This window comes from Lacerta agilis, chromosome 5 (assembly GCF_009819535.1).
Source record: "Lacerta agilis isolate rLacAgi1 chromosome 5, rLacAgi1.pri, whole genome shotgun sequence".
NCBI lineage: Eukaryota > Metazoa > Chordata > Lepidosauria > Squamata > Lacertidae > Lacerta > Lacerta agilis.
Genome location: NC_046316.1, coordinates 10,386,210 through 10,411,924, shown reverse-complemented (window position 1 = coordinate 10,411,924; position 25,715 = coordinate 10,386,210). Strand labels below are relative to the sequence as shown.

The 25,715-nt window shown below is 44.9% G+C and overlaps 1 protein-coding gene across 35 annotated transcripts in view; it reads left to right on the top strand.

The window, feature by feature from the left end:
• SORBS1 (sorbin and SH3 domain containing 1) overlaps window positions 1–25,715 on the top strand; it is a 104,191-nt gene that overhangs the window by 47,124 nt on the left and 31,352 nt on the right. For 10 of the 35 annotated variants that reach the window (XM_033148465.1, XM_033148466.1, XM_033148476.1 and 7 more), the window contains 10 exons: window positions 844–918; window positions 1,240–1,302; window positions 4,925–4,972; window positions 5,211–5,340; window positions 5,982–6,096; window positions 11,991–12,074; window positions 17,949–18,014; window positions 18,513–18,608; window positions 20,500–20,549; window positions 22,365–22,540. In XM_033148465.1, coding sequence (XP_033004356.1) covers window positions 844–918; window positions 1,240–1,302; window positions 4,925–4,972; window positions 5,211–5,340; window positions 5,982–6,096; window positions 11,991–12,074; window positions 17,949–18,014; window positions 18,513–18,608; window positions 20,500–20,549; window positions 22,365–22,540 — 903 coding nt within the window. The remainder of the gene's footprint in view (window positions 1–843; window positions 919–1,239; window positions 1,303–4,924; window positions 4,973–5,210; window positions 5,341–5,981; window positions 6,097–11,990; window positions 12,075–17,948; window positions 18,015–18,512; window positions 18,609–20,499; window positions 20,550–22,364; window positions 22,541–25,715) is intronic. The other 25 variants (XM_033148482.1, XM_033148481.1, XM_033148489.1 and 22 more) reach the window with 8 other exon arrangements.

Below are 25,715 nucleotides of genomic sequence, written 5' to 3'. Positions count from 1 at the left end.
AAGGCTGTATTAATAATAATAATAATAATAATAATAATAATAATAATAATAATAATTTTATGGTCAAAGACCAGTTCAAGTTAAAAGACCGTAGAATATTAATCAGCCCAAGGCCTGGTTGGAGAGGAACGTTTTTGCCTGGCACCCAAAAATATATAATGAAGGTGCCAGGCGAACCTCCCTGGGGTGAGCTTCCCACAAACGGGGAGCCACAACAGAAAAGGCCTCTTGACTACGAGCGGAGTGTAGGACGGTTTATATGGGGAGAGGTAGTCCTTCAGGTATTGCGGTCCTCCTGAGCTTCCCTCTATGAAACAAGCACTGTGTTTTGGCTTCATGGGGTTGAGGGAGCGTTGACCAACTCCTTCTGTAGTCCTCTATAACTTTGCCATTGGCTGAAACTGCGGGGGCATTTCCGTCTCATGTGCTATCAGAAGTTTGGTGGGGGGCAACTGGACCCCTTGTTTCCCTCTTCTCGCAGTATTGGTTTCAGCTTTCGCCAACCCCCTTCCCCTTTAATTCGGCTCTCCTGCGCACGAACCCCTTTTGCGTTCCTTCTCCTGTTGACAACGTGATATTTGGTGGGAGCAAGAGTGAGGAGAAGCGAACCGCCATCTCAGGGAGACGACGAGCCACCCAGGGATGGGGCTTGAAAGAAGGGCGCAGAGATAGTTGGCATCGGGGTACAGCAGAATGCTAAATGGATGTCTTCCGCACTTTTTTGTGGGGGGCGTCAATGTAAAATACATGGGCGTGCGAGGAGATTCACACTGATTTGTCCATCTCTCCCTTCATTTCTTTCCTCTCTGTTCTTTCCCCCCAAAATGTGCTCCTTCTGCACAGACCCTCCTGAAGAAAACCCTTATTGCCCTACCTACAAATTCCCCGAACTTCCTGATATCCAGCCCCAAACCAAAGGTACCCACAAGCTTAGCCAGTTGTTCTGTGTTTGGTTTTTAACCATACTCCTAAATCTTTCGCACTAAAGCGTGCTACTAGTCGAATGCCTGTCCTTTCAGCATGGCTGGCTCTTTGAGTGATGCCCAGTTTGCCTCCTTGTGTGATGTGTGCGGAGGCTGAATACTTCCTAACCTTTTATTCTCTGTCTGGAGTGTGTGATGTGATGCTGTTGTCGAACGAGGCCGCGAGAAGCTTAATGGGGATAGGAAATTGGGGAAGTGATATTTCCTCCACTTCAATGTGGCTGCTGTCCAACTCCATTGCTTTTCTCCGCTGCAGAAGAAAATCCTTATTCTCCTACCTACCAGTTTCCTGTGTCTACTCCTAGCCCTAAATCTGAAGGTAAATAGTCGTGGTTGGTCAACATTTCCTTTTGCACAAGCGCTGCTGCTTCCTCCTCCTTAACTTTCCAACCAGAGTTTTCTCCCCCCCCCCCCAAACCTTAGTTTGCTTCTTCCTAATGATCTGCTGCCAGTTAACTTTTGCCTTAACTGTTGGACTAGCTTTCTTGGCTTCGGTTTGCTCTCTCTGCTTTCTAACAGTCCCCAGACTAATGCTGCGGGACTTGGATCCGCTTGGTTTTTGTGTGCTCAATCCAAGGTACCGAGCCGTGCATCTGCAGTAGTTTACCTGGCATACGGAGCCCAATCCACCAAACGCAAACCGCATTGGATGGAACAGGACTGGTCTGAGAAGAGAGCCATTCGACTGCACATTCCCCATTCATTTCGTGGGGGGCTTTGCTGAAAATGTTCCCAGTGAATTGGGCTCATGATGCCAGCTAATTGATCGCCCTAAAATACAGCATTTAACCTAGTGTGTATTTTTTTTTAAAAAAAATATTGTCTTGTGTTTTTCCCTTCCCCTGCCCTGACTACTTTTTAAAGATTACCTTAGACGGGGTTTCCCAAACTTGGGTCTCCAGCTGTTTTTGGACTACAACTCCCATCATCCCTAGCTAGCAGGACCAGTGGTCAGGGACGATGGGAACTGTAGTCCCAAAAGCAGCTGGAGACCCAAGTTTGGGAGACCCCACCTTAGAAGAAAAAGGCTAACAAAATCAATTGATTGAGATGACCATTGACATGACATTTAGTGACCCTTAACACACACAGACGGAATTTATACATATTCAGAGTATAACGGTGCATTTATACTGTGCAACTTTACACATATTTATACGTATCTTAGTATTTTACGTGTCATGTATGATACGTAAAAGTTCTAAATATGTATCAATATGTATAATCATGCATTTCTGCTCTGACTCAAAATGTTTGGACTCATTGAAGCTCCTCTAATTCCGGCCCTCGGTTAGCTGCCCTCTCCCCCATGGATTACCTGCACTTCTAATTAAACCTAGATATTTGTACCCGTGTAATGCTTCCTACTTTGTTGCTGGTGTGGGGCTTGCTGGGGCCTGCCTTTCCATAGCTGGCGTGCACTCTCAGCGGCGACAAGCACAAGCTCTTAGATGTGGTGGATCTGGCATGCTGTCTGTAAGAGTGGCCCATAGCTCAAGACTTTAGAAAAACCCTTTTGGAAACGCATGTGTTTTGCATGCATGAGTCTCCCGGCTCACCCTCTGACGCTGCGGGTTAAAAAAAAAGATCTCTGGTGGCAGAAGAACCTGTGTCAGAGATAACTGCTGCTAGTCAGGGGTCCAAAGCTCAGAGCAAGTTTCTGTTCCATCTTGTGTGGTCATTTGAGGCCTTCAGACAAAATGCTATTCATTGCAAGGAATGCCTGTGTGATAGTTATTTACAGCATGGACTCAGAAGCCACCTGGCAGCAAATGAATGTTTAACAATATTTCAGTACAGTTGCGGTACCGGCAGTGTTGTGTCTAATGCTACAGAGCAACCCAGGACACCAAGGTTTGAAACCGTCTGGTGTGGAATTGTTATTCTGTCAGCTACTGCGATTACTAGATGCATCTCAGTTGTGTTACAGGAGGAGGGGGGGTGACTTTCCTAAGCCCTTGTTGAGCACCATGGCAAGCTATTTGTGGCAACGTCTTATAATGAGATTGCTGCCGCAGAAACCTTGCGCAGGATCCCAAGCCTAGGACGACAGCCTGCGTACTGTTGTAGCTCTGTTTTGGACCATTGGGTGGAGAAAAAGCAGGTTTCCAGCTTGTTTTAAAGCTTGCGGGTCTGTTTTATTGTCACAGAGAATGAACGCTTTCTGCAGCAGGAGGCTGCCATTGCTTCAAGAAGGTTTTGCTCTTGCTTGAGGCACTTGAGGAGAACTGGGGACTTGGTCAATGGACCCAAGTGCTTTTCTCCTGTGCCACAGTGGCAGCTTTCAAGCTGAGAAAACTGATAGCCAACTTAAACTATCAAGTCCAGATGACCAGAGGGTGAAGTGAAGCTTTCAGCTCAGTGGGAATTGGGTGGCATGAGGAGCCAACAAGAATCCTTGTATACCTTTAAACATCAGGGCCTGATTTCTCTCTCTGAGCATGCTGATGTTCAGGTGTGTTGGCTGGCATGCAGATAGGACAAGTTCATCTTCCTGCCTGACTCAAAAGGCTTTTTCTTCCCACTTTAAGGCAGTGGGAAGCTCCAGGTCAGCTTTTCCAAACAATTCTGCACCGTGAGAATTCTGCAACAGCTAAAATGCTGCCAAGGGTCCTTGGAAGTATAGAGATGTGACCTTGCTTGAGCATTATTGGATCTTCATACAAACATAGTGGAAACTGATCAGTCAAATGGGAAGGCCTCAGAACTGTTGGTGGGAAATGGGCAGGAGGTAATGGGCAGTATTTCTATGCATGGAATGGAATGCCAGCACCCATTTCCCAACCCAGCGTTTATTTATTTTATTCCATTTTGCTAATCAGTGCTGCTATGGTGTTGGGAATGAGGATAGTTTTGGCAGTCCCTATGAAAAATGGGATTCCTATATATCTAGATTGATGGGCATTCTTTCACAAATGCTGTTACTTGAGGAAGAAGAAGAAGAAGAAGAAGAAGAAGAAGAAGAAAGACACACATACTTGCATAAGGAAAAGCAAAGTCACACTAAGCATGGTTCAAAGTAATTGTATAATAAAGGATTAGATTGCAATACTGATAAATAGTGTGTCACCTGCGACCTCCTGCAGTCTTGTTCAAGTATCCCTCCCCTCCTGCCTACCCTGAATAATTTCGAACACAAGTTTGCTAGAACTGAGCATAATAAGATGCTGAGTTGATGTGGAGGGCCTTCTCGGTAGTGGCACCCACCCTGTGGAACGCCCTCCCATCAGATGTCAAGGAAATAAACAACTACCGGTAACTGGCTTTTAGAAGGCATCTGAAGGGAAGTTTTTAATGTTTGATGTTTTGTTGTGTTTTTAATATTCTGTTGGGAGCTGCCAAGAGTGGCTGGGGAAACCCAGCGAGATGGGCGGGGTATGAATAAAATAATCATCCTCATCATCCAGCCATTCTAGTAGTCAAACATGGAAGGAGAGGGAGCTCTTACAGCCACATGCACAGAGGTAAACATAGGAACACTTGTGTATTTATGCATTTATTTCGTAAAATTTATATACCGCTGGATTATAGAACAAACCTCAAATTGGTTAACGAAAAAGATAAAACAAAAAAATTATCACTGAAAAATATATTCCCATAGTTTAAAGCATCCAGAAAGTTTAAAAACAGAATAGAATAGATTAAACAAAACAAAACTAAACTGTGTAGGGTTGTCTAAGTAAGGAGGTTTTCAGCTGGTGCCAAAAGGAATACCTGCAGTGTTTCAAACTCCTGCCTTTTCCATGGTTAGAGAGGAATCCTGCAGACCTCTCTCTCTTCACTCTCTCATTTTCTCCTGCTGCCGTTCCCCACACGGATGAGGACACTGAAAAGGATACTGGCATTTGCCCTTGGAATCCTGTAAGGACAGAAGGCGAAACTCTTAAGTCATAGGTGCATAATGAATTACCTGAGGTGATTGTAAATCGTTTGTTTTTCAGATGAAGATTCCGATTCCTATGTGCCTCAGTACTCCTTTTACAAAGACAGTAAGTACCTGGATGTTTCGAAGTCTGAAGTGAACTCACGTAAATGCTAAAGATTTGAATGGTGTGAAAGAGGAAAGTGTTGGTGGACTGTTTGTTTCATCCCATTACTGCTGGAGAATCGTGTTGCTTCTAGAACACAAAACCTTTAACGTTTGAAAACATTGAGATCTCGTTGTTTCCCTTTCAGACGTAACCATGTTGTGTGTGTGTGTGTGTTTTTTAAATGCTCCCTTTTCAGCAAGAGCACAGACTTCAGTACCCCGTTCCAAAAGCGAGAATGACACTATCGACATGGAGAAGGTGATCAAGAGATCTGCCACTCTGCCCCTGCCAGCTCGTACCTCTTCTCTTAAACCCAGCACTGAAAGGTAACTTGGTTTCTCCTCATCAGGAGTGCTTTAACTTGCGCCACCTGTTTTGCCAGTGTGGTGTAGTGGTTAAGAGCGGTGGACTCGTAATCTGGTGAACTGGGTTTGATTCCCTGCTCCTCCACATGCAGCTGCTGGATGACCTTGGGCTAGTCACACTTCTCTGAAGTCTCTCAGCCTCACTCACGTCACAGAGTGTTAGTTGTGGGGGGGAGGAAGGGAAAGGAGATTGTTAGCCGCTTTGAGACTCCTTCGGGTAGTGATAACGCGGGATATCAAATCCAAACTCTTCTTCTTCTTCACGAGCCTCTGAGTTTTCCCTCACTTCAAACCAAATGTGTTTGGCGCAGTGAGAAAGGAGAGGTGCTTGCATACTTTGTGCATGCATCTGGTTCCAAACATAAGGCAGTAATTACAGTTTGGTTATTGGGCTCCAGCGCATTTTTGACAACTAGAATTATGCGTTGGCGTATCAGTGTAGGAAGGCAAAGAAACTCCTCACGCCCCTAATTTGAACCGCACGGTGCTCCAAGCCTGATTTTTGCTTTTGGTTGAAGCGTTTTTTGTGATTAAACTAGGATTAACCTCCCAGTGAAAATATTTAGTTTCTGTAACAACAACAACACTATATTCCGCCCCAGGAATGATTGGGAGCCTCCGGACAAGAAGGTGGACACAAGAAAATACCGCGCTGAACCTAAAAGCATTTATGAATATCAGCCAGGAAGGTCCTCTGTTCTGAACAATGAAAAATTGGTAATGTTAATTTTATCTTACTAATACGCTTTCCCCGCTTCCTGCACCGCTGGCATGCTTCCATGTGGCTAGGTTTTACAGTCTTGTTTTTTAAGTTTCCGTGTAAACTTATATTTAACATCTTAAAAATCCTCCGTCCTGTTCGAAAACAGCTGGTGAATAAGCCAAGGCCCCTTCACCGTTGCAAAGTTCTTTGGAGTGTGTTGAATGTGGTTGGTTCGCTTGCCAAATACTTAATAATCCATGTTGGACACCACCATTTGTTGGGTGGTGGGCCTGATTTTTAACGCCTTGTGTTATTGGTGCATTCAGTGTGGAACCTAAGCAATGAGTTTATTCTCTCTTGCTTTTGGGTTCCTCCTGTGGCCAAGGTTAGGAACATAGTAACTCTCCAGAGTTTCAGATGGAGATGCTAGGGATCGAACCTACGACCTTCCTCATGCAGCTCCAACCCAATGAGCTTTGGTTTCATAAATTCATCCGCTACTCAGCGGCGACTGCTCCTTCCCCACGCAGCAAGTGTCCTGAGCAAAAGCTCCGCTTGTGGGCGAAAGCTCAGCTGGGTCTGACGGAAGGTGTATTTCAAAACATCTGGAGAGCATCATTATATTTGGAGGCTGCTGTAGAGTCACTGCCATCTTGCAGAGATTAATAATGGGCTAAATGGACCATAGAGTATCTGCAAGAGGTCCCAGATTCAGTCCCCAGGACCTCCAAGCAGGTCTTGAGACATCCTCAGCAGTGGCTGACCTTTGGGTCTCAGATTTCTCCGGCACCTTGTGCGAGGCCAAAATTGAGCAACCCACCTTCCATTCTACATCATAGGTTTTTTAATTGAAGATTTTCTTCTGTTACGAAACAAACAAATTGGGGGGGGGGAGTACATCTCATCTCCGCTTTCAATTCATAGTCTTTTTCACAGTTCGTTTACGTGTAGTGAGAGACACTTTTGTCATAGACATCCTGCAGTTTGGGGGGGAAAGAGAGGGAAGGCGTGTTGTGTTTTTGTTCTGTTGCGTAGTGTTAGTGTAGGACAGGGGCCAGCAAACTTTTTCAGCAGGGGGCCGGTCCACTGTCCCTCAGACCTTGTGGGAGGGCCGGACTATATTTTGGGGGGGAAAATGAACGAATTCCTATGCCCCACAAATAACCCAGAGATGCATTTTAAATAAAAGCACACATTCTACTCATGTAAAAACACGTTGATTCCCAGACTGTCCGCGGGCCGGATTTAGAAGGCGATTGGGCCGCATCCAGCCCCTGGGCCTTAGTTTGGGGACCCCTGGTGTAGGGGGTTGTGTCAGCATAACGCGGGTCTTTTGTACCTCACAAAAGGTTAGGGGGTCCAGAGTTGGGTTGGTTGTGTTCAGTTGATTACAGCATGACTTGTTTGTATGTGGGTTGCGGTGCCGCCAAAGCTCTGCTCCGCTAAACCCACCACTGTCCTCTGTCTGAAGCACTGGAGAGAAACTGCCAGTCAGCGTAGATAGTTCTGAGCTGGATGGCCCAAGGGTCTGAATCCGTAAAAGGCAGCTTCCTGTGTCCCTGTGATCTGCACAAGGCAGCATTTTATGTTTGTATAAAGCTTTGTGAAGTTTCGAAGCTGTTTCTCATTAGGCAGAGGGAAGCCTGTGCTAAAAATACGATAATTGGCTCAGTTCAAATGATCGTGGTTTAGGAGGATTGTGAACAAGCCACAGACTTCCCTCTCTCATGTGTTGTCGCCCTTTTGATTTTTTCCCGTTGTTTGCTGTGATGTCCAAGCTGACAAACTAGCTCTGGGCAAGCACACACATGGAACATCTTACGCCCGCAAGGAGCATCATTCAGAATGTAGAGCTAGAGTTTCTGCTGTCTTTTTTTTGGGTAGTGGCATACTCCCCTTCAGGTCTAATGTTAATGTTGTAAATGGCTGACCCCATATCTTCCTGCTCAGTTCTCCATTGACTACCGCAGTGGTGTATGCCATCACAAGGGATGGTTTTTTTCAGCTAAGGGAGCTAGGCCTCTGCAATTACGATGCCTTATGAGGAACGGCTTAGGGAGCTGGGTATGTTTAGCCTGGAGAAGAGAAGGTTAAGGGGTGATATGATAGCCATGTTCAAATATATCAAAGGATGTCATATAGAGGAGGGAGAAAGGTTGTTTTCTGCTGCTCCAGAGAAGCGGACACGGAGCAATGGATTCAAACTACATGAAAGAAGATTCCACCTAAACATTAGGAAGAACTTCCTGACAGTAAGAGCTGTGACAGTGGAATTTGCTACCAAGGAGTGTGGTGGAGTCTCCTTCTTGGGAGGTTTTTAAGCGGAGGCTTGACAGCCATCTGTCAGGAATGCTTTGATGGTGTTTCCTGCTTGGCAGGGGGTTGGACTGGATGGCCCTTGTGATCTCTTCCAACTCTATGATTCTATGATTTATTGGGCTCACCATGTACCTTCTTCCCAGTGCTGTAGCGTGGGTTGCCAGTGCCCGGAACTGCGTGCAGGAATGGGAGGCGAGGGAAACAGACAGAGGACGCCCCATTCGCATCTAAGTGGGAGACTTAAATTAGTATGAAAAGAGGTGTGTGGTTGAGGGAAGCCGAACCTTTTCCCCATCTTGCTTCCTTAAGCTCTTTATACCTCAAGCACTTTCTCTCCAGGCTGTCTCACCTCCAGTATCAGAAAAGCCCTCAGAACAGTGATTGTCCTTTGTTAGACCCGGACATTTGCAAAGAAGACGGCTAGAGATGCTTGAGGAATTAAGTCTTTGCAAATTTCTAAACAAAAGGACCTGAATCTCTTCCTGACATGCTGTTTGGAACTTATCTGTCCGTCAGATCTTACACTTTTCCAACTGTCGTGATCCAGCGTTATCTGTGCAGTTTAGACATACCAAAATACACATTTAAATACATATTTTGAGAGAAAATGAACATTTAAATATGTATTTGGTTGTGTGTGTGTTGGAAGGATTCTTCTGCACCCCAGAAATTCCAAATTTATGTAAGAATGGAATGATGGGGGGAAATACATAGGCTAGCAGTTGACAGCTTACAGTAGGGGTCAGCAATTTTTTTTCAGCAGGGGGCCGGTCCATTGTCCCTCAGACCTTATGGGGGGCCGGACTATATTGGGGGGGGGGATGAACGAATTCCTATGTCCCACAAATAACCCAGAGATGCATTTTAAATAAAAGCGCACATTCTACTCATGTAAAAACACACTGATTCCCGGATCATCCACTGGCTGGATTCAGAAGGCAATTGGGCCAGATCCGACCCCTGGGCCTTAGTTTGCCTACCCATGGCTTACAGATATAGTTACAACATTGTCATAGCTTTGCTCGTCTCACAGGCAGAGAGGTATAGAGCAAGTTAATTCTGGACTGCTCCTACCTCAATTAAAGTTTGTCGAGGTTTCCAGCCTTACAAGGCTATTTTTTTCCTTTAAGTTTTAGAAGGCTTTTAAGTGGTTTTGTCTAAAAACTATCTTATAGAACCCTAGTGTGGAAAGGTCTCTCTGGGGCAAATTGCAGCTGGGGTGGTAAGGGTTAATCTCCTCCGCACCCTTGCCAAGTCCTTTTCTGGTTCAGAGTTGAGGAAAAGATACAAGAGACTCAGCTACACAGCTGCAAATAAAGCGTTTTAAATGTGTTGTAAAGTGCAATATGCAATTGTGACACTAGATGGTGACAGGGAGCTATGCAAAATTCAATGTATTTTCCCAAACGCTTTTTTTAAAGAAGCATTTTCACAGCGATTTTTTTATATCTGTGTCGATTCCAACCCAGAGGAAAATTCCGAGCACAAGACTCAGGCATGCTTAACATCACACCTAGTTTAAACATTTGAGATGTGTTGAAAGTGAAAATAAGAGTTATCTGGTATTTGGTGCCTCCTAGTTGGAATCCTTGTTGAACTAGCAGAAAAGAGTTTTGTGGAATGCGAGAGCTTACTATTTTCCTTTGCTTTTGGCTGCTAAGGGGTACTTAGAAAAATACCAGTCAGACCTGCAAGAGCTTCTGGGACTTCGCTAGAGAAGGCCTGAGTCAACATGGCTCATCTCAAACAAGGGCTAATACCTTTAGCGCCCTTGACAGTTAAGGTCTCATAGCATCTTTTTACAGTGGAAAGATTGGGGGAAGTGATTGACTTACGATGAGCCAGAAAGCAAATGTTAATATCGCTTGCCCCCTACTAAACTATAAAAAACAAAACAAAACACATTTAAAAAAATGAAAAATAATTCCAGTAGCACCTTAGAGACGAACTAAGTTTGTTCTTGGTATGAGCTTTCGTGTGCATGCATACTTCTTCAGATAGCTTCAGGTATCTTCTTCTTCGGGTATCTGAAGAAGTGTGCATGCACACGAAAGCTCATACCAAGAACAAACTTAGTTGGTCTCTAAGGTGCTACTGGAAGGAATTTTTTTAATTTTTATTGTGTTTTGACTATGGCAGACCAACACGGCTACCTACCTGTAACTGAAACAAAACACCTCTTTGTAATTTGTCAGACAATCTCACAGCTACAGTCAAGTGACCCCAAAGCACAGAAATAATGGGTGGGGGGTGTATTCCTGGGACCAACAAGAATGTTAGTCGCTTTGTATTGCTGGAATGTCACTTTCTCCAATCATTTTGAGTTTGGAGTCCATCTGCGCTTGCCAAGCAAAACATTTTCCTGCTGTATTCAGTCTCTCATGCTAACACCATCCAAGGAGAATGGAACCAAAGCACTGTGCGGTAGCTATCGTTTGGGGAGATTAAATCCCCTTTTAACCCAGGTGGATTCAGCACATCTCCCAGATTTCAAAATTAAGGTATCGGTTGCACCTCAGCTTGTTTTAAATTTGATGCAAAGCAGTTCACTCCACTAACAGTTGATGTTTAAATGTGCCCAGGTATTCAGTGTACAGTGGTTCTAATTAAGTACATCATTAAGAGCTCCAGCTTGTTGCTTTAAAACAGAATATAAGTACAAAAAGGAGAGTCTTTCTTGGTAGTCATTCTGTTCCTGTCCTGTCCTGTCCTGTCCCTACTCTGTTGGTTTTGTCTGAACTCTTAACTTTTTCCCTTGTATTAACTGTTGGTGGTCTAACAGAACAGAGTCTTGTGTGTCCATTCCCCTTAGAGACTTCTCAGTAACATGCTTTCTCTAACTGCGTCCTCTTTAGTTTAGAATTTCACCCTTCATCCTGTTTGCCATTTATGAAAAAGGGTTTCTCACATATCCATGTGCTGTTAAAGATGCCGTGTTCTGCACCGACACATAAATTGGGGGGGGGGGTTAGCTGAGGCGGGAAGGGTCGCAATTTCCAAAGTCTTAATTTTGGCAGAAGGGTGCCGGATGTTCCGAGTGGATTGCTCTGGAAATTTAAGCAGGACTTGATAGGCTTTATTCACACATTACATTTAGTGAAAAGGAAAGTCACTTGTTTCCATATGTCGCCCCGCTGTTGCTGGCCACGTGGTCTGCGTTTCAGCTCGGGGGAAATTTGATTTCGCCAGCTCTTCATTTGCCTGCCAGTAATGGGATTATCTGTCCTGGTTCAGAAACCACCCATCCCCATGTGGTGTGGTGAAGAGCAAGACTGCATCTTCCTTCCCTGACACCTTGGACACTCTGCATTGAAACGGAATTTCTCCAGTGACTTGTCAGTTCAATTTGATGCCTATCTACTGAGATGCAAGCACCATTGAATTCAATGGTACTTACTCCCAAGGAGCTGTGTATAACCGCAGCTTACGTTGCCAAGTAATGGGGTGTAGGCTGCCAACTGAATGCCTCATAAACCACCGGGGGGTGGGCGGGACGACGCAGAACGCCGCATCTTTAACAGTCCTTTCCTATTCTCTGCATAATGTTGTCGTTCTCTTTCTTCCATTCCCGTATCACCAACTCCTTTAGACTCGGGATATAAGCCCAGAAGAGATAGATTTAAAGAATGAGCCTTGGTATAAATTCTTTTCGGAATTGGAGTTTGGGAAGCCGGTAAGTTTTGATGGTCACAACCATTAAAAAAAACCCCAAAAAAAACACCAGCCTGCCTTACAAAACGCACATGCAACACTCCCTCCTCCATTCTGATTATAGTTATGACTGTAAGCCCCCCCAAAAATGCAACCTTGTGGTTTTTTTTAACAAAAAGAAAAGCAGAAATAATTTCTGTTCACGCATCAAGCCACAGATGTACAGCCTCTTGATGATACCTGGAATTCACTAAACCTATGTCAGCAGTACTGGTGGCCATTCATATGCCGAAGTTTAGTATGCCACTGCAATTCATGAGAAATGTAATTTCCTTTATCTTCCAGTCGGTGTTTCCCACTCCCCTAGCAACAGCAAAGACGGCCATTTTCTTTCTTGCTAAATAACTTCAAACCGGGATGCCCTCAACAACTCTTGCCAACTCTTTCCTGAAATCTTTGGCCAGCTTCCTACCAGCAGGATGAACCCTGTACAATACGCATAGCTTGCCCTCCCTCCCTGTGTGCTGCTTGCTTTTCTCCCAGCCACCGTCCTCCGAGGAGGCTGCAGTCGCAGCAAAAATTCCAGAAATGTCCTGATGGAAAAACGGGACGCGGGTGGCGCTGTGGGTTAAACCACAGAGCCTAGGGCTTGCCAATCAGAAGGTCGGCGGTTCGAATCCCCGCGACGGGGTGAGCTCCCGTTGCTCGGTCCCTGCTCCTGCCAACCTAGCAGTTCGAAAGCACGTCAAAGTGCAAGTAGATAAATAGGTACCACTCTGGCGGGAAGGTTTCCATGCGCTGCTCTGGTTCTCCAGCCAGTAAAGCGAGATGAGCACCGCAACCCCAAAGTCATCCGCGACTGGACCTAATGGTCAGGGGTCCCTTTACCTTTACCTCATGGAAAGACCCACTGTGTTAATCTTTCCGACATTATTCAAAGTGGGTTTCAGATGCAAGAGTGTCATATCAGAGTACTGTAACGTATGGCACCTTCCACAAACAACAGAATTGAGAATTTGACTCCATTGCCGTGTTGCATTTATGCACACTGCCTAGCATATTGTAGGTGCTATACCGATATTACATTATTGTGGTGGTTTCATGTTCATATTTTTGAGAGGCAGCCAGGTGGAAGAATTCTGCTGGAATGGATTATTCACCTAATTTACACAGATAGTCCTACATGCAGAATCCAACGGAAATTGGAAGTTTTTGATGGTTAATCCATTCTTATGTAACTTAGAACATTTCTGGTTAGGCACACTTTTCACGGGATGACTTCCGAAACCAATCGCAACCCACCCAGTTTTTGCTCTTGAAATAATTTTGATTAAGATTTTCACACCTTACAAACAGTAATGAAATGCAGAATTAATCAAAAACCTGTCATAACTATTAAATTTGGGGCACATGTGTTTTTCCTCCCGCACATTGTATAAATGGGTCCCATTTATCAGAAAAAATTGTCCCTGGGTTAACTTCTCTGCCAGAACAAGAGCCACACCTTTGACCACGAAGGGTGTTAAACATTATGAGCTATTCCCACCTGAGCCTATTCCTCCAGTTTCATAAAATGCGGAACAGATCTAGGTTTCCTTTTGCACGTTACGGGGATTCAAGAGAGCCAGGTGATCAAAACCACCACCCCCTCCAGAAAATTATAAATAGGGGGGCAGAAACCGCCAACGTTCTCTTATTAATTCCATGTCTGGAACGGAAAACAATCCACACAATACAATTGGTATACATTGCTGTTGTTTCTGTCAATTTACAAACGATAGATAATGGATTCTTTGACTCTCTCTCTCTCTCTTCCCCCCCCCCCCCCGGTTCGCATTGTTTCCTTTGCATTTAAATTGAATGGAGTGGAACAATGCGATGACAACATAATTTATGTAATCAATTAAGCTGCGTAATTTCGCCGCAGCGGACAGCGATTACAGAACAGCATTGTTTTTGGCGGTTGATGAACTGAGGCAAACATAAACAGCGATGAATACAGTGTGGGATGGTAATCTGGGCTACTTACATCCCTGGTTGTAAGAGACATGAAATTTGTGGCCTTTAGGACTGTGAAAATGCACTCCGCAACGTTCCGAGTGCGTTCCCAGCTAGCGATCGGATTCCATCTAAACATTCACTCAGTTTTCTTCTTTTTTTCCTTCACTTTTACATATGACAACAGTCCAAAATACTATCGGCAAAGTGAAGTTCTGCAAATTCCTCTTTGCTTACCCCCCGCAGTGCTAAGGAAAGACCCACTGTTGAAACTCTCACTTTAAGATCCCTATTAAAGGCATGGGAATCCTCTTAAATGGGGAATCTGGATACCCTGCTAGGGATTAGAAGGGCATATTATTCCATTAGAGACGGCCATTTTAATAGGCCCACACTGAATTTATAACGGGGTCCTTTTTTCCAATGTAAAATCTGCCAATATGGGCAGGAAGGAGGTGAGAGAGCTGAAAGAGCAGAAGAAAGAAGTGTCTTGCTTTGGAATTGTAAAAAAAAAACAACCCCCCAAAAACCAACCCTTTGTCTGTGAAACATTTGCCAAGATGAGTTTGAAGTTGTTTCCCTGTTCCCCACTCAGCACAGACAGGTGTGAACAGCCTAGATAAGGATCTAAGTTTATATAAATATATATATAAACTGTGCTCCTTCACATTTCCCCAGCAATAACTCCATCCATAGTGATGGCTTGTTTTTTTTTAACGTGTGATGCCCTCAGGTTAAATACTTAGGAATAAAGAAATCTGTGAATTACCCCCCCCCAAATGATATCCCGTTAAAAGGAGACTGTTCCCTATGAGATGCTTCTCTCAAACATGATGACCACATGCCCATTGCTGCCGTTATATCTGTGAATAAGCAACTGGGGGGGGGGGTTGTGCCCCTGAATAAACCATGACTCCCCAGTACTGAATACTATGCTCTCCCAAATAAGCTGGAGCGGAAAGCCATTAGGAAACATGATTTCTGACTGAAGGCTTTATTTTGGCACGTGTTTGAGCATATTGAAGAACCAGTTTGGATAGGGCAGGCATGGCCAAACGTGGCCCTCCAAATGTTTTGAGACTACAGTTCCCATCATCCCTGGCCACTGGTCCTGTTAGCTAGGGATGATGGGAGTTGTAGTCCCAAAACATATGAAGGGCCAAGTTTGGCAGTGCCTTGGATAGGGAGAGAAGCTTCTATCGGAACACCCCAAGGACCCCTTTAAAGGTGACTCACGCCATTTTTCATTGGTCTCCGACAGTGAGCTTGGTGACAACATAGCTTTTTTCAAGCCCACAGTCAAATCTGGACAACTGTTGCCCATGGTACATTGGTGTGTGTTTTAGACCCCTATTGGATTGACTACCACCTTGTTGAAGCCAGGACTGCAGCTAAGTCCAGTGGGACAATTGCCCCTGGTGGGACAGCCAACCTCATCTCTCCTCTCCTTGCACCGCTATATCTCAAGACCATAGGCCTTCCAAGAGGACTTGAAGACTCTGACTGGGAGGGTTTATGGCAGGCTTCCTCAACCTCAGCCCTCCAGATGTTTTGAGACTACAATCCCCATCATCCCTGACCACTGGTCCTGCTAGATAGGGATCATGGGAGTTGTAGGCCAAAAACATCTGAAGGGCTGAGGTTGAGGAAGCCTGGTTTATGGCCGCCTTGTGCCTCTGAACATAGGCCATCACATTAGGACTATTATTCCCTTCATCATTTGAGGGACTTCCCCGTTCTGATTTGATCTCCCTTTCTGCACCGTGCATGTCCTTCAACTACAATCTCTACAGATATATTCTGTGTGCTCAACATTAGTGCCTGAGCCACTGGTGGTTCACATAGCCTATGAAGTGCTAATAATGGTGTCCAGGATGGGCTGTTACTGCCCATGTTTAATCAGTTTCTCCTGCTGCCTCAATTTCTGCTTTCACTAGCTCCAACTGGAATGGCCTTCACTAGCTCCAACAACTCTGGCCTGGGCCTAGGTTGGATTCCCATGAACCTTCTTTCATCCCTGCCCTCCCTGGTGTGTTGGTCCCAGTGGTACCTACTTCCCCCAATATTTTGACACATGGGCTTCAACTGGCCTGTTGACCACCATTTCTGTGGTTATCTCCACAACTCTGGTCTTGGTTTTGCTGGAAGCTCCTATTTCCTCTGAGAAAGGTTGGCCCATGGGCTCAAGGCAGAACAGCTCAAACTTGTTGCTGTGAATCCTGGTTTTTACTTGATTTAGATGGATACTGCTGTTCTGGTCACGCCACCCATGCTTCTGGTATATTAGAAACCACCATATAAGGTTGGAAATCTCCTTGGGAGGGATGGCACGGCATGGTGTACCATTCCTCATCAGCATTTAATACAGAAAAAAGGATATGGCTGCCCTCATGTAGCAACAGAGCAACCATTTTCCTCCATTCCTAGTTTTATAAGAGAAGGCAGCCATATTGTTTCGGAGGTTTTTTTTCTGTACTAAGTGCCAGGGAGAAACAGCACCACATCATGGCGTACAGCCACGAGATTTCCACCTGAGTGACAGAGCTGCCGGTTTTCACAGCTTCAAGCTGCGGGGAGTTTTAAAATTAAAATGAAAAACGGTAAAAGGCAGACATCAGACCACCCTTTCAGATTCCAAGTCGGGGTGCAGATTCTGGAGTGGGCCACATTCTGAAATGCAAAAGCAAGTGGGTGGCTTCAGAAAAAAGGCAATTCACTCTAGAGTGTAGACTTCCTAAATCTCTCCTCCAAGCCTAGTTTCTTCAGTGTGGTGTAGTGGTTAAGAGCGGTAGACTTGTAATCTGGTGAACCGGGTTCGCTTCCCCGCTCCTCCACATGCAGCTGCTGGGTGACCTTGGGCTAGTCACACTTCTCTGAAGTCTCTCAGCCCCACTCACCTCACAGAGTGTTTGTTGTTGGGGAGGAAGGGAAAGGAGAAGGTTAGCCGCTTTGAGACTCCTTAGGGTAGCGATAAAGCGGGATATCAAATCCAAACTCTTCTTCTATGTTGGGTTTGTTTTTCCTCTGTCTGCCACTCGGCGAACTCTTGCTGCTGGATGGCTGATAAACTGAACGAAAGGTTATAGAAGTGAATCTCCATTCCTAGTTTTATAAGACAAGGCTTCTCATCGGCCTTTTTTCATTCTGCTACACCAGAAGCTATTGGTTGTGATTCCCATCAGTACAAGTCTCTGTTCCTTGGCCGCTGTGTAGCACCCCCCAAACCCTGATCTGTTGGGACCCGGGACCCGGTATCCAAACCTGGGTCCTTAATTCCCTTCTTTGACTAAATTCTTAATTCCACCTTCTGTTCTTTGTGAAAGATCAACAAGTAGCTCAAAGGGTGACATGAATAACTCTGCATTTTCATTGCCCCACACTGCCACCTCTGGGATTTCAGCCATTTGTTAACATGGTATGTATTTGAAGTCTGGGAAAGGGGCTGGGGATCTATATTTAAAAGAAAAACCAAAAGGCAACCCCACAATTTGCTCTGTTTGAAAATCTTGGTTATACCCCTTCTTTTTTCAGGGGGGGGGAGAGAATGTGCAACGTTTATTATTATTATTATTATTATTATTATTATTATTATTATTATTATTATTATTATGGTTTGGTTTCTTTAGCAAACTCTATTGGAAGTGCTTTCAGGCAAATTTTTAAAGCAAGCCCTCCTGCAACACAATGCATGCTTCCTCTGTCCCTCTCCCATAATCTCCTGTGTTTGTGGTTTAACAGGTTTAGCCCTGATTTCTTTCCTTCCCCTCTTCAATTTTATTTCCAGTGTTGATGCAATTTCCCCCCCAATGTACCCCCTCTGTTCTAATCCAGTTTCCATGTTCTTTGTGATGTCTTTCCTTACCTTCATTTCCTCATTTCCTCCTCTGCTTTCCATCAGCCTCCAAAAAAGATATGGGATTATACTCCGGGGGATTGCTCTATCCTTACTAGAGAGGATAGAAAGGTAATTCAAACATACGTTGTACTATAGTATGGTTTCTGTGTGTATGTGTGGCTTCAGCTTTCAGTCTCTAGCAACGTTTGGATTTTACGTGAGTGCAAGTGGTGGTTTGAATTTGATTGATTTTGGATTCCCTATGCCTTGTTGTAGGCTGAAAAGAAGCCCTAAAGCGTTGCTTTTAACCCTTGTAGGATCACAGCAACCTCCTTGCTCTTGTGATCTGTAGTGATAACTGTGCTAACAAGTGTTTTGTGCGGTATGAATGAATATTTTTTTTACAGTGGTTTAAAAAGAAATGTTTGCAAGAAACACTACTACACCGTGACAAATTCAGAAGGGAATCTTAAGCCAGCTGTGCATTTGAGTATGGAAAAATATTCGGCTTTTGTCTTGTCTATCTTTGTCACTTTAAAACAAAAGGCTCTGTTTTTCAGAATTAACTTTTGTTTTGCCTCCCCTCATGTGTTGTTTCTTCCTTCTTCTTCTTCCTTCTTTAACCAGACTGACCCAGAAAAAGACATCTACCTCTATCAGACTGAGTTAGAGGCAGATATAGAAAAAATGGAGAAAATGTATAAAGATAAGAAGCAGATGAAGGTATTTCCTCTTCATTCCACGCTGCTTGCTAATCCCTGTTCCTAAACCCTCCGCTCTACAGCTTGCGGCTGGATAATTAGCAAACAATGTTGCTGCAAATGGAGCATTTGCACACAGAGGCTGCATTCAGGTGTAACACTAAACCATGGTTTACAGTTACAGGAAGGGAGCTTGGGCAAGCTTTGAGCTTCTGTACGCTCCCCTCCTCTTCTGGTGCAGCCGTGAGGTGAAATTTTTCTGTTTCCATTTCCAGTTTAACACACAGTTAAATAAATATGGTGTACAGTAAACATGCAACTTAACATGAGGGGGGGGTTATGTTCCGGGGATCGCACCCAAAGCCAAAATTGCGTAGCATCAAAACCCATTTGGTTCAACGATGTTTGGCCCTGCCAAGGTTCTTTTTACCCCAGAAGGCAGTCTTCTATAGGTAAAGGGACCCCTGACTGTTAGGTCCAGTTGCGGACGACTCTGGGGTTGCGGCACTCATCCCGCAATCCCGTTACTGGCCGAGGGAGCCGGCATACAGCTTCCGGGTCATGTGGCCAGCATGACTTCGCCACTTCTGGCGAAACCAGAGCAGCACACGGAAGTGCCGTTTACCTTCCCACCACACCAGTGCCTATTTATCTACTTGCACTTTGACGTGCTTTTGAACTGCTATGTTGGCAGGAGCAGGGACTGAGCAACGGGAGCTCACCCCGTCACGGGGATTCGAACCGCCGACCTTCTGATCGGCAAGCCCTAGACTCTGTGGTTTAACCCACAGCGCCACCCGCGTCCAGTCTTCTATAGGGAAGGTTAAAGAAAAAAGGCTTAATGTTTTATTATATTTTTATATCTGTTGGAAGCCACCTAGAGTGTCTGGGGCAGGGTAATAATAATAATAATTTTAATAATAATTTTAATAATAATTTTAATAATAATAATAATAATAATAATAATGGAATAGGACATCCTTATTTCCATCAGAGGAATGTTGGAAGGTATGGCTTTATCTCCCATTTAACTTAATTTTCAAATGCGTTTGATTATCCTTATTCTTAATTAAAACAACACCCTGAAACAATCTCATTGCAGTGTACAGAAACCAAAGTTTCAGTGGCCCATTTTCTTTGCGTATGCTTCCCAACTCTTTTTGTACAAGACGGGTCGGAGGGAGGTATAATAATTCTAAATACAGCCTGTCTGCCTTAGAGCCAAGCCAGACACGATGCTAAATGTGCCTTTGCATTTAAAGTGCATGTATATAGCTTTGTTTCTGAGAAAAGCAAATAACTTCTGATCCCGGGAAAAATCCCATCCAGTGTTGCAGTGGGAAGGAAGCATTGAACATCATGTCTGATTTGGCACTTAGTCGCTACAAACTGTGATGTCCACAATCCACTCCCAACCTTTTTATTGTTCGCCCTGTTGAAAAGAAAACCGGCTTCAAGCTGTTTCTTTAAACAAATAATAATAATAATGAAGCATTTTATGATCTGGTGCATATGCATTTTACCTTCTACGCTAGAGAAATATAATCTTCTTTGGAAAGTGAGTGTCTTGGGCAGACGGAAGTTGCGGAGGACGTAATTATAAATATGTGCCTTCCACCAAGCAGTTTGTTTCCCTTAATTTGCTTAAGGCTTTCTTTAAAATAAGGCATTGACAGACAAATAATCACGGTGCAAAGGCATGACCCGAGTTAAAATCTTTTACTTCCGTGAAGGAACCTCCAATCAAATGCACGCCAATCGGAATCAGTGAATAAAGTCCAGGATTTGAATTTAGGGTGGAAAATTGCTCGGTGGAGTTACCTCTCTCTCTCTCTCTCTCTCTCTCTCTGTCTCCTTTTGGTTTGCACGAAAGCTTGTGCATATCAGTGACTTATTTGTCTGGATTCTTGCAGAGTACGACAGGCTCCCCTCCTCCGGAAACTTCCTCGGATCATTTGCCTCAGTAAGTTTTGAATGCTGCTCTCTGATGTTGATGTTTTGAAGCGTTTATCGCGTTGGGAGCTGTAGCTGCAGGTCTTTTAAGAGCTGTGCCCGTGTACAACATCGCAGGAATCATTTGGTGTGTCTCGTAAGCTGGATTCAAAGGGTATATGGGTGACATTTCTAGTTCTAAGTGTGCCCTGAAATTAGCACAGGCAAAAGGTTATTGGAGGGACCTAAGAAGGTTCTCTCTTAAAATCTTCCTCCGGAGAAACTCAGTCAGAATGTGCATAGCTCCTTCAGGATTTCATTCTGCCATTCTGAATCAAAATAATAATAATCAGAGTTGAAATGAATACGCCGTATGTGGTGCTGTCACAGGTAACGCGGCGCAAAGGTTGATAGTATTTTTGACCTAGTGCTACAAGATCTTTATTTTTCCTCACCCTGTGCACAGACGTGAGCAGGTGGGCTGGGCAAACCACCCATCAATCACCAGATACCGTGAAGATGTCACGTGACTGATAGATACATAGCCCCACCCACCTGCCAAAGATGGGTCACAATGTGTGTAAGGGGCAGAGGCAGAGCTACCTGCTCTGGCACCCATGCGGTGCACCCGGGGTTGGGGCCATGAGGGTGGGGCGAGCGTCCCAAGCGGGCTGCTTCCTGGGTGGGGGGTTGGAGCTGCACCGCTTTGCCAGCAGCCTTCCCCCCTTCCCTCTTCCTTTTGTTGGCTCGGGGTAGGCTTGGGAGTCGCAGGCATATCGCCCCCCCCCTCAGCGAAGACACCCCAGGCACACTGGCCCTACTGCCCCCTTCCTCCGCCCCTGGTGAGGGGTGTGCTTTGCCAGTGTGGAGTAGTGGTTAAGAGCTGTAGACTTGTAATCCGGTGAACCGGGTTCGCTTCCCCGCTCCTTAAATGCAGCTGCTGGGTGACCTTGGGCTAGTCACACTTCTCTGAAGTCTCTCAGCCTCACTCACCTCACAGAGTGTTTGTTGTGGGGGAAGAAGGGGAAGGAGAATGTTAGCCGCTTTGAGACTCCTTCGGGATATCAAACTCTTCTTCCGCTTTGCCAGCATGTCCCTCTCTAGAAATGCACTGGCAAAAAAGTACTCCTAGAATCATACAACTGTAGAGCTGGAAGGGGACCCTGAGGTTCTTCTAGTCCGGCAGCTATCCCGTATGGGAATCGAACCTGCAACACCACGCTCTAACTGAGTTGGGTTGAACTGTTCGCTCCCCAGCTGATGAGCAGTGGGTTCAGCCCTCCCTGCAGGGATCTGCTTTGACCAGCTCATTGCCCACAGGGAAGGTTCTGGTGAGATGCACCAAGCAGGATGGAGCCCTGCCCACCAGCTGACCTAACCTGATGGACAGCTGGGTGTGGTTTGGGGGGGGGATGTCCTTATAGGCCAATTTGGACCGTCCCCACCCCAGTTGGAGTGAAATGCTCTGGGCCTTTGTGACTTTACAGCCAGAGGGTGCCATTGGTTTTCATGATAAGCTCGGGTCGTTTCTTTGATGGAAGCTAGAGAAACACCCCTAGCTATGCATTTCAGCACTGCATAGAGAAGGAACAGCTGCTCTGCCTCCCCATTCCTCTTCCCATCCTACCTTCCTTTCGACGCTTACATTCCTGTCACGTAAAATACAGGGAACCGATGTGTGTTTTGCATACAAAAATCTCTGCAACCCCGAGAAGACGTGCGATCCAGAAATGCAAGGTGTTTTTGCTCTTAGCAATTTTGCAGCGGTGTGTTGAGCTGCCAGAACAACCCCCCCTTTTTTTAATTGCTTAGAAAATAAAGTCTCCCTCCCCCTGCATACTTTTAGCTCGCCGTATTCCCCCACCTACCATCCTGCAAAGAGAGAGTTTGAATCAGCTCTTGGAGATGCCACCGGGCCAGAAAATGAAAGGCAAATATACAAAAGTGTTTTAGAAGGTGGAGATATCCCGCTGCAAGGGCTAAGCGGTCTCAAACGTCCCTCCAGCTCAGCTTCCACTAAAGGTATGTCGATAGAGCAACAATTTCTGTGCATCTTCATGTACTGCCTGTTGTTGGTAGAACTTTAAAAACAGATTGTGTTAATATATCTGTGGCCAGGAAATGGTGTGCTTGTGTCAGGATTTGAAATGTGATGAATAGTTTCTGGGGTGGTATAGCTGACTACACAATTTCATACTTCGGTTGGGGTGTGTGTGTCATTTTCAATGCTTCCCCGCTTTAAAAAAAAAAACATCCTTTAAAAATTTAGCCTGTTCCCTGCATGTTAGATTTCTACTTGCAGGGAGTTTTATAAAAAGGACCATGTAAATCACCCACATGCCTTCTGGGTTGGTAAAATTCTCTTGTCTTACTCTGCCGCACATGAAGACCAGGCCACAGTCAACCTACACTGGGATCAGATATGGATCCCAAAACAGAGGGCTTCAGATCCAGGAGTTTTATAAACCCAAGTACCCAAGAAAAGATTTGTTAATCTGCTGGTATCTGCTCTTCTTTCCGGGGTTTAGAGCCATACAGGTGAAACTCGAAAAATTAGAATATCGTTGAAAAGCCCATTTATGTAAGCAATTGTTTTCATTAGCTACTGGAGTTTAATATATGAGATAGACTCATGACATGCAAAGTGAGATATGTCAAGCCTTTATTTGTTATAATTGTGATGATTATGGCATATAGCTGATGAAAACCCCAAAGTTGTTAATTTGGGGTTCTCATCAGCTGTACGCCATGTTGTTGTTGTTGTTCAGTCGTTCAGTCATGTCTGACTCTTCGTGACCCCATGGACCAGAGCACGCCAGGCACCCCTATCCTCCACTGCCTCCCGCAGTTTGGCCAAACTCATGCTAGTCGCTTCGAGAACACTGTCCAACCATCTCGTCCTCTGTCGCCCCCTTCTCCTAGTGCCCTCCATCTTTCCCAACATCAGGGTCTTTTCTAGGGAGTCTTCTCTTCTCATGAGGTGGCCAAAGTACTGGAGCCTCAACTTCAGGATCTGTCCTTCTAGTGAGCGCTCAGGGCTGATTTCTTTAAGGATGGATAGGTTTGATCTTCTTGCAGTCCATGGGACTCTCAAGAGTCTTGACGTATCTCGCTTTGCATGTCATGAGTCTATCTCATATATTAGTTTCGCCTTTTAAGTTGAATTACTGAAGGAAATGAACCTTTCCACGATATTCAAATTTTTCGAGTTTCACCTGTATTTTGACCCCAGGTTTCATGGGAGCAAATTTTCCCACGTGAAATTGGGTGGAGGGTTAGAGGGGGGTGGTTACTGACTCATCTCTAGAAAGAGTTTGCTTATCGCCCATCTATCCTTTTCAAGTTGCCACGTTCGGCCCCGCTCACTTCCAAGCACAGTCCGGTTACGCTCCCTCTGAATCTTGCTCATGGCTTGACCTTCCCTGGCCATGATATTCTCTCCCCCTCACTCCCTCCTGTCTTCTGAGCATCCTCACAGACCCACAACATCACTCGGGCCCGTGGTAGAGTCTTCTCTTCCGCCCATCCTCTTGCCAGTTTAGCTTCCTAAACTGAACATTTATTTGGGATTGCCTTGCCTGTTGGCGTCACTTGTTCTTCTACCGCAGTGCTCTGTGCGGCCTTTCTAGGCTGGGATGACCTAATAGAGAACTAACAACACTACCGTATTTTTCGCTCCATAGGGTGCACCGGACCATAGGGCGCACCTCGTTTTTAGAGGAGGAAACAAGAAAATTTTTTTTTCTGGTTTTCCTCCTCTAAAAGCCCTGTGTTTTTTTTTGTGTTTTTTTGAGGATCAGCTAAACGTTTTGCAGCTTTTTTGCAAAGGGAGAAAAGCAAAGCTCCTTTTGCAAAGGGGGAAAAGCAAAGAGGGAAAGCCCTATTTTTTATGGGGTTTAACTCACATTTCTGCAGCTTCTGAAGGAAAGGGAGCCATTTCTACAGTTTCCAGACAGATAATCTAATCAGCCAGTCACATGTCCTGGGGAAACAAACAACCTCCCTCTGCAGCACATTCAACAATGGAGGGCAGGGCTGAAAGGGAGCCGGGACTTTTACGGTATCTCTCTCCCGATCTCTTGCTGATCAGCTGCTGAGCGGGGTCCTTTCAACACTCCCTTTTCTCTTTGTAAAATAAAAAGCATGATCCTCTTTTGGCCCCTGGGCAATTCAGCTCCAGGGGCCACCATTTGCTCCATAAGACGCACAGATATCTCCCCTTACTTTTTAGGAGGGAAAAGTGCGTCTTATGGAGCGAAAAACAGCAGTTGCAAAAGAGCCTCGAGCGTAATGGGAAACACATTATAAGCTGCAAACACTGCGGCTAATGCAATAATTGCAGAGAATTAATGCAAGTCAGAGTTGTGAATTAAGCCCATCTGATTTCAATGGGGAATTAAGCAAGTGCTTGTGGCACGTATTCATATTATAATGGCAAGCCCCCCACCCCACCCCTGTCCTGCAGTTCCTTTACGGGATTGCTCCTTGCAGAAGTAAAGAACTTGAATCGTCCCTTGACAGTCAGTGAAATGCAAACTTAGGAATCGCTGGAGTTGACAGCAATTAATTCTATGTTGACAGCTTGCTTCTGGGTTGTTTTTCTTTTACATTTTTGCAGTTACCGTACTTTTCCGAATGTTATCTCTGCAACCTTGCCACACATTTGTTGTAAAAAAACAACAACAAAAAGTTCCCAGGAACTCACAAGTTACTCAATGGCGTCACAGATTTTGGCCTATAGAGGTGCAGAGAACGCTCACATTGGCCCCACATCTATAAGAAATACAAAATAATTAATGAGATGTCTTTTATGGAACCAACCTTTCTTACTGTAATAAATAGCCTGAAGCTTTTCAGTTATGTTTTCCTCAGGCAGAAACGGGGCAAATTCTCAGAGGTTCAGAGGGCAACATTGCAGTTACTTTTAGGGATTTCATCTTGGAGATAGGTCATCTAATAGCAAAGCCTTTTAAACGTACAATAGTGTCTTTACTAGGAGTTCCTAGCTTTTATAATGTGCAAAGACACCATTTGAAGCACAGGATATAAATCTTCGAATAACTATAGCCTTTTATATTTGACAAGCTTGTGGCTATTAAATCTTCCAATTGTATATAATGCAGTACAAAACAGTACAGCGCTCTCTGGAAGACTTGGAGACTCTCAAACCTCATTTGTGCAGTCAAAAAGTACTCGC